We start from the raw sequence: 9,656 nt of genomic DNA, 5'->3' as shown, positions 1-9,656 counted from the left end.
CTGCAGGGGAGGTCGATAACATTCTGAAAGTAGTTGCAATGTCTATCTGTGTTCTCATACAATGGAAGATTTAATGTTACCCAGTGTGGGATACAATACTCATTAAGTGTGGTACAATTTCAGCAGGATGCTCCCCAGTCCACATTAGTAATTGAAGCATACTCTGTTTCTGAGCAGGCTGAAATCTAAACCCTTCTTTGGTCCGCAAAGGCACACATCTTCAACAATTCACTAGATACGAGTAGGCATACATTAAGTCACAGAGGCTATATGGGACTGTGTATTCTGGGAGGTGTCAGTTGCTAACTTCAATGTCATCAGTGGTAAAACACGTACAATTATTGTGGCTGGATCAAATAGTAGTCCATGGCCCAAGTCATCCTTTTTGATGGTTTATAATACTAACTGAAGCACAGCACAGCAGAACTTATTACATAAGATACAGATCTCACTTGCACAGAAAAAGATACACCAACAGAATGAATCAAACTTTTAGATATGGTCTCAGCATCCTCTACTACATTAGGAAAGGTATATCAAAATGGCAAATGAGAGAGAAATCTACTTTAATAACAGTACATATTATGTAATGTTTTAGTGAATGTGTGTGTTTGAGGGAGCAAAACAGTCATGTTGGGGATTTACAAGAAATTTTCTTTTCCCAATTTCTTTGCTTCTGGGCATCCCACATCCCTTAAACATTCAAATATAGCTTCTGCATTTTTTTGAGAGTTTACTTATTTACACTGAGTGAATTTAGTTTAGCTACAACTGACACTGAACATAGTTTATAAGAGAGCAAATGTGGAATACTTCCAAAATTGTGTACTACAAAATGAAAAATCTTTCATGGAACTTAAGCAATTCATAATTCGAGGTTTACAATACAAAAAACATCACATTGATGAATAATGACAGCAGATACAAGGAGGAAGGATTACAAACAAAACTCAAAAAGCTTGCAAATGAGCCATATATTTTCACAAACTTAATATCAAATTTTGAACAAGACATCTGTCTGTGCCATTAATAATGAAACAAAACTTTTATATTTTGTTTAATAAATAAGTTGTGTCACATGCCTCGTTCAACAGGCATTCAAATTATGACAACGATAAATGCTTGGACTTCATTCCATTTGAGGAGGACATGAAAGTGTGGCAAACATTTATAGAACCATAATCTGTAACAACACACAATGGAGCATGTAGAAACTGACAATTTATAATTTGTATCACAGCTAGCTCATATGTACACATTTGTCTAACAACTCATCGCAAAATGCACAAAATGCTGGTGTCTTGAAGACTGCGTGCAGCTGATTACTCATATGAAACTAGTTACGTTCAGCTGTTTGCTGTCAAGGGTGATGGATTCTGAATATTAGCAGGACAAATGTCGTCATCTGGCATTACCTGGAAAATACAATGGGGAGAATGTTACTGCAAAGGTATCACTGTCTTTAATATTTACAGCATAAAGAATAAGTGAATTACAAAAAGTTGGCACATTTAACAAATAATTATGAAAATATTGTTAAAATTATTGTGAAATTTGTGCCAGAGTTAGTAAAGAGGTAGTGCAAGGTTGGAGAAGTGAATGTGTGTAAATAATAAAGTGAGACACCAGTTTTAGTATATCCAGGACCAAGTTTATAAATATTGGGTTGGTGCATAAGTTCATACAGTTTTTCCGTAAGTTTAATAAACACAACAGACACACATAACAGAGACTTTAGTCATCAATAATATATTTTCATCCACAACTTAAAACAGTTGTCAATGGTAGAGTAACCTCTTGATTCCGTGACTGTAGAAATTACATAGTTTTGAAGTGAGAAACTTCGAGTCATGTTTGGAGTCATTTTCATCTGGAAAGGAAGTTCCTTGAAGGTTGTTTGATAGAGCGTGCAAAAGGTGAAAACCTGATCATTCAAGATCAGGAGAATAAGGTGGGTATGGAATGACTTCCCAAGTAAACTCCTGTATAGTGTTTTTTGAAAGTCTAGCAGATGGGGGTGGGTGCATTAACGTCACTTCATGCAGTCTTTCTGGTCACTGTTCTTGGATTGCATCTACAAGCTGTCTCAGTTATTGACGAACAAATGTCAGCAGTTATTTTTATATCTTGGGGAAGCAATTCATATTACACAACATCATTGATTTTCCACCAGATGCACAACATTATCTTTTGTGGATGTGTGCAGGTCTTTGTACGAGTTGCTGCTTTGATTGGGCTCAACAATTCCCTTCTTTTCCTTGTCGTTGTTGTGGTCTTCAGTCCTGAGAATGGTTTGATGCAGCTCTCCATGCTACTCTATCCTGTGCAAGTTTCTTCACCTCCTAGTACCTAGTGCAACCTACATCCTTCTGAATCTGTTTAGCATAGTCATCGCTTTGTCTCCCTCTACGATTTTTACCCTCCACTCTGCCCTCCAATACGAAATTGGTGATCCCTTGATGCCTCAGAACATGTCCTACCAACCAATCCCTTCTTCTGGTCAAGTTGTGCCACAAACTTCTCTTCTCCCCAATCCGATTCAATACTTCCTCATTAGTTATGTGATCTACCCATCTAATCTTCAGCATTCTTCCGTAGCTCCACATTTTGAAAGCTTCTATTCTCTTCTTGTCCAAACTATTTATCGTCCATGATTCACTTTCATACATGGCTACACTCCATACAAATACTTTCAGAAATGACTTCCTGACACTTAAATCTATACTCAATGTTAACAAATTTCTCTTCTTCAGAAACGCTTTCCTTGTCATTGCCTGTCTACCTTTTATATTCTCTCTACTTCGACCATCATCAGTTATTTTGCTCCCCAAATAGCAAAACTCCTTTATTACTTTAAGTGTTTCATTTCCTAATCTAATTCCCTCAGCATCACCCGACTTCTTTCGACTACATTCCATTATCCTAATTTTGCTTTTTTTGATGTTCATCTTATATCCTCCTTTCAAGACACTGTCCATTCCATTCAACTGCTCTTCCAAGTCCCTTGCTGTCTCTGACAGAATTACAATGTCATCAGCGAACCTCAAAGTTTTTATTTCTTCTCCATGGATTTTAATACCTACTCTGAATTTTTCTTTTGTTTCCTTCACTGCTTGCTCAATATACAGATTGAATAACATCGGGGACAGGCTACAACCCTGTCTCACTCCCTTCCCAACCACTGCTACCCTTTCATGCCCCTCACCACCTATAACTGCCATTTGGTTTCTATACAAATTGTAAACAGCCTTTCGCTCCCTGTATTTTACCCCTGCCACCTTCAGAATTTGAAAGAGAGTATTCCAGTCAACATTGTCAAAAGCTTTCTCTAAGTCTACAAATGCTAGAAACGTAGGTTTGCCTTTCCTTAATCTAGCTCCTAAGATAAGTCGAAGGGTCAGTATTGCCTCACGTGTTCCAATATTTCTATGGAATCCAAATTTATCTTCCCCTAGGTTGGCTTCTACTTTATCTGTAAAGAATTTGCGTTAGAATTTTGCAGCCATGACTTATTAAACTGATAGTTCGGTAATTTTCACATCTGTCAACACCTGCTTTCTTTGGGATTGGAATTATTATATTCTTCTTGAAGTCTGAGGGTATTTCGCCTGTCTCATACATCTTGCTCACCAGATGGTAGAGTTCTGTCAGGACTGGCTCTCCCAAGGCAGTCAGTAGTTCTTATGGAATGTTGTCTACTCCTGTGGCCTTGTTTCAACTCAGGTCTTTCAGTGCTCTGTCAAACTCTTCACGCAGTATCATATCTCCCATTTCATCTTCATCTAGATCCTCTTCTCTTTCTATAATATTGTCCTCAAGTACATTGCCCTTGACTAGACCCTCTATATACTCCTTCCACCTTTCTGCTTTCCCTTCTTTGCTTAGAACTGGGTTTCAACCTGAGCTCTTAATATTCATACAAGTGGTTCTCTTTTCTCCAAAGGTCTCTTTAATTTTCCTGTAGGCAGTATCTATCTTACCCCTAGTGAGATAAGCCTCTACATCCTGACATTTGTCCTATAGCCATCCCTGCTTAGCCATTTTGCACTTCCTGTCAATCTCATTTTTGAGACAGTTGTATTCCTTTTTGCCTGCTTCATTTACTGCATTTTTATATTTTCTCCTTTCATCAATTAAATTCAATATTTCTTCTGTTACCCAAGGATTTCTACTAGCCCTCGTGTTGTTACCTACTTGATCCTCTGCTGCCTTCAGTATTTCATCTCTCAAAGCTACCCATTCTTCTTCTACTGTATATCTTTCCCCCATTCCTGCCATTTGTTTCCTTACGCTCTCCCTGAAACTCTGTACAACCTCAGGTTCTTTTAGTTTATCTATGTCCCATCTCCTTAAATTCCCACCTTTTTGCAGTTTCTTCAGTTTTAATCTAAAGTTCATAACCAATGGATTGTGGTCGGAGTCCACATCTGCCCCTGGAAATGTCTTACAATTTAAAACCTGGTTCCTAAATCTCTGTCTTACCTTTATATAATCTATCTGAAATCTGTCGGTGTCTCCAGGCTTCTTCCATGTGTACAACCTTGTTTTATGATTCTTAAACCAAGTGTTAGCTATGATTAAGTTGTGCTCTGTACAAAATTCTACCAGCTGGCTTCCTCTCATTTCTTAGCCCCAATCCATATTCACCTACTATGTTTCCTTCTCTCCCTTTTCCTACTACCAAATTCCAGTCGCCCATGACTATTAAATTTTTGGCTCTCTTCAGTATCTGAATAATTTCTTTTATTTCATCATACATTTCTTCAATTTCTTCGTCATCTGCAGAGCTAGTTGGCATATAAACTTGTAAAACTGTAGTAGGCTTGGGCTTCGTGTATCTCTGTCACAATAATGCGTTCAATATGATGTTTGTAGTAGCTTACCCGCACCCCTATTTTTTTATTCATTATTAAACCTACTCCTGCATTACCCCTATTTGACTTTGTATTTATAACCCTGTATTCGCCTGACCAAAAGTCTTGTTCCTCCTGCCATCCAACTCCACTAATTCCCACTATAACTTTAACCTATCCATTTCCCTTTTTACATTTTCTAACCTGCCTGCCTGATTAAGGGATCTGACATTCCACGCTCCGATGCGTAGAATGCTAGTTTTCTTTCTCCTGATAACGACACCCTCTTGAGTAGTTCCCACCCGGAGATCCGAATAGGGGACTATTTTACCTCCGGAATATTTTACCCAAGAGGATGCCATCATCATTAACCATACAGTAAAGCTGCATGCCCTCAGGAAAAATTACAGCTGTAGTTTCCCCTTGCTTTCAGCCCTTCTTAGTACCAGCACAGCAAGGCCGTTTTGGTTAGTGTTACAAGGCCAGACCAGTCAATCATCCAGACTGTTGCCCCTGCAACTACTGAAAAGGCTGCTTCCCCTCTTCAGGAACCACGCGTTTGTCTGGCCTCTCAACAGATACCCCTCCGTTGTGGTTGCACTTACCGTACGGCTATCTGTATCACTGAGGCACGCAAGCCTCCCCACCAACGGCAAGGTCCATGGTTCATTTTCCTTATGTTAGCATAAAGAGACCATTTCTCATCACCAGTAATGATACAGGATAGGAATGGTCAGTGTTGTTCGCAAGCAGAGATGCACATTTGGCTGCCTGCCGAGTTTTGTGATTTTGGCTTAGAGCATGCAGTACCCATACACCCAATTTTTGAACCTCCCCAACCGCACTCAAATGTTGCACAATGGTGGAACGATCGCAGTTCAATTCGCTTGCCAGTTCGAGTACAGTGACTGGATCATTGTGGATTAATGCATTTAACCAATCTCCATCAAACCCTGAAGATCTTCCTGAGCATGAGGAGTCACTAACCTTAAAACTATCCTATCCCCCTTAAAATAAGAAAACCATTTTCTTGCCATGCTCCGTCCTATGGTGTTATCCCCATACACAACTCAAATGTCTGTGGTTGTCTCCGCTGCTGTCACCACTCTGTAGCACTCAGACAGAGGAATAACTCCGAAATGTTCCAATTTCTCCACTTCGTATTCCATTTTCTAGTGTCCACAGCTCCCCTCACTATCTTCAAATGACAAAATTACAATTTGTGAACTCAAACAGCAACAGTGAACTACAAATAAAAATGACAATTGATAAATAAACCCATAACAACCAGAACACTAACATTCAAAACAAAAATGCAACAAACTTGTGCACCAACCTAATAATTTAACATTCTACATCCCACTTACGTGTACATTTCACAGGTTTCTACATGTATAGAAATTCTATCATTTGCATTCCATTTCCTTGGAGACACATTTCAACCTAATGTAACTAAGACGATTTCATTTTTTTGTTTGCAAAATGGAAACAAATAATACTAAGATTTTTTTTAAAAAAAGTAAGAAACCAGAAATGTGCCTCATCCCCTCTCCCTCACCACTATTTCACTGAAGACTCACTATTTGCCTCCTCAAAGATTTATGCCTGATAGTAGTCTTAAAAAAAAATTAGCTGCATGACATTTCCTGTTTCGTATGATATGGAGGGCTTTAAAAGCGATTCATGTTAGATACTTAACCTAGTCTGTCAGTCCTTTCACAACTTTATCAATAAGGGAGAGAGAAACATTTTAACTAGTAATTTGACAATCAAATAATTATTTTAGAAGGTTAGCCCAAACAAGTGCCAATCTTGAATGTGTTGTGTGGATGTAGTGGGTAAGAGTATCAGTTTATGAAAATGATACCAACATCATGATCAACTGACACTGAATATACCCAAATGAATGTAAAAAGAAACAAGTGTGTGTTTATTTCCTCTGTCTTGGTAACAGAACTTCTTTTCAAAATAATCACATTAACAAATACACAGAACACAGCGATATTGTTCCAACTTCATTCTCAATCATTCCTAATATCAATAAAGAAGCAATTGGCACTTAAATCTGCCACTTCTGTACGGTGATGAGATATGGTCACCAACCAAAATGCAAACACTAAGTGCCAGAGAAAGCTACAGAGGCACTTACTGCATGTTTGACAGAGAATCTCAGTGACACATACATGTGTGTCTCCTCTGTATGGTGAGTAGCAATGTACCCTTTTCATAATATTATTGAAATTCCATCCTGGACTTTCCATTGTTTGAACAACAGAACATACATCCAAGGAAGAAGCAACACAAACATTTGTAGCTGGGTAGTAAATAAGGCTAAAATGAATGTAGGTATTGACTGAATGGTGCCCAAGAAATAAAAAGTTGAACACAGAATGAGCTCAAACCAGGTGGTCAAGGGAGACATCTTAGGCAGGCTGTGGGATCACTATGGATCAGAGAAGCAAAATAAATGGCACTGCAGAAAAATGTATATGTCCTTACAAGGTACATTTCTTATAGTTATTGTGTCAGAGATATCTTCTTTCAGTTAACTTAATTCAGACATGAATTACTGAGACGTATGACAGATTGCCAACAACAGAGACAGAAGTTTTAAGAATAAGGAAGGCGAATCATATTCTTGTCTACTTAAATGTATAATAAAGTGATGAACTAGTTCATACATGTGACTGTTTAAACATAATTCATCCATCCATTCCAGTGCCCTACATACAGCTATTGCCAGGCCGAGCCAGATATTATACTTCTTCACTTCTGTGGAGAACCATTATTACAATGGTGTCACCACTCTCAAAGGAAGCTAGCTACTGCCAACCCCCCCCCCCCCCCCCCCCCGAGGATTCATTGTACCCCTTCTGTCTGCATCTAGTGCATATCGCATTCGCATGGTTAAATATGACTTCTTCTGAAGTGTTTGCAACACCAATTTAAAAGAATGAAGTAGTGGACAAGCGACAAGAAGTGAGTTAATATTTGAAATCAAAACCTGCTTTCCATCTTATCTAGAGGTTACATCACAGTATTTTGTCTCTAAGCTGTTTGTATCCACTTTGGCTCTCACAGTCGCTCCGAGACAATTGTATACAGTTGCTTGGCTCTACAATGTTCTGATTTAATTTGCCTACGAAATGCACATACTGATTAACCATTATTATAATTGTGACCAACATTTTCATTTGCCCTCTTTTGCCTTCAGCTGTTTCCTTCATGATGAACCATATCGTTTGAACTAAAATGTCTACCGAAATGTGGAGCATACAGAAGGGGAAATGAAAATTCATGTGTTGAGAGTATGTGATATTATTTCAGTGGTTACAACATCGAGTCAAATTTACTTGGCAGAATGAGCCCACTTATCAGTGAGGTATTGCATCCTCTCTGTCCTGGATACCTGCACTGATTTGTTGTATGCTCTCCTCTGCTCTGGTCCACAACTGCTGTAACTGGTCCTTGATATTCCAGATACTGGCACAGGGATAGAATTGACACCCTCAGCGTGTTCCACACACTTTATCAGGGACCGATTGGGCGTCCTACTGCCTGAAGGATTAACTTACTATCACACTGATAGCTAATACTCACACATGCCGCAAGCATATGAGCATATCAGCATTGTCCCCGTTGAAAAGTGCTATGAGGATACTGTCACACGAGAGGTAACACGTGAGGGGACAAGTTGTATTGTTGTGCCATCAAAGTTCCCCCAATCACTACCACTCATGATGAAACTGTAGCTGACAGATCTTCACATCATGACACCAGGAGTAATACCACTATTATTCTCCAAAACACTGGAAGGATGGGACCTATGTACAGGTCACCACCATACTCACCAACAATGGCCACCAGGGTAAATGCAGAACCGAGATTCATCGCCAAACAAAATGTTTATCAATTCGTGAGCAGTCCATGCTTCCTGGTCAAAGCACCACTCCAAATGCAGCTGTTTGTGGTGTTGTGTTAATGGCAACTAACGCACAAAATGGCAATTCCCTAGTTCAACAGCCACTTCTCTGACTAATGGAGCAGGGAATCCATGAAATGTTCTCAAATGGCATGAACAGGTGTGAAGAGGTGTGAAGAGGTGTGCTTAGAGAACAATATAGTGATCCTACCTCGTGGTGATGAGACATGACTAATTGGAACCTTGACACCAAGTACGACTGCTCAATTCCCATGCAGTACAACATCATACCACTGTCACATCTGAATGCCCCACAAATCTGGATATTGCAGGATTCGACCCACTGGCCAAATGGAGACTCACAATGTGGCCTATTCCAGGCTGTATCAGGTGCCGATGATGGTCCCACACAAGTACACAGCACCTCCATGTCCTTCACTATGATCACTCACCATCAGACAGTGATCATGCCCTTTACACTCCCTACCAGTACTGGTAATAACACTAAACATGAACAACCACTGAGCGGATTGGCTGTGCGGTTTGAGGTGCTAAGTCACGAATTGCGCGGCCTCTCCCTCCGGAGGATCGAGTGCTCCCTCGGGCATGGCTGTGTGTGTTCTTAGTTTAAGTCGTGTGTAAGACAAGGGACCAATGACCTCAGCAGTTTGGTCCCTTAGGAATTCACACACATTTGAACAACCCTAATGCACTCTGGTGACTGTTCTCTCTGTCAGAGGGTAATTCTAATTGTCTAGTTCAAATGGTATGTTTCATCATGAAGGAAACAAAGCTACACTGACATCTGATAATGTCTTCCAGCTACTTCATCTTTTTTTAGGCAGTGTATGTTCCAATTCACTTCCTTTGTCACACACACA

General features: G+C 39.6%; 1 protein-coding gene across 1 annotated transcript in view; it reads right to left on the bottom strand.

The window, feature by feature from the left end:
* Positions 1–959: 959 nt before the first annotated feature.
* The window catches only part of LOC126299603 (uncharacterized), a 120,013-nt gene continuing 111,316 nt past the window's right edge, over positions 960–9,656 (bottom strand). The window contains exon 9 of the mRNA XM_049991630.1: positions 960–1,415. Coding sequence (XP_049847587.1) covers positions 1,347–1,415 — 69 coding nt within the window. The 3' untranslated portion in view covers positions 960–1,346. The remainder of the gene's footprint in view (positions 1,416–9,656) is intronic.

The sequence above is a fragment of the Schistocerca gregaria genome, chromosome X (genome assembly GCF_023897955.1).
Source record: "Schistocerca gregaria isolate iqSchGreg1 chromosome X, iqSchGreg1.2, whole genome shotgun sequence".
NCBI lineage: Eukaryota > Metazoa > Arthropoda > Insecta > Orthoptera > Acrididae > Schistocerca > Schistocerca gregaria.
The sequence above is the reverse complement of the archived record's forward strand: the minus strand, read 5'-3'. Positions and strand labels throughout refer to the sequence as shown.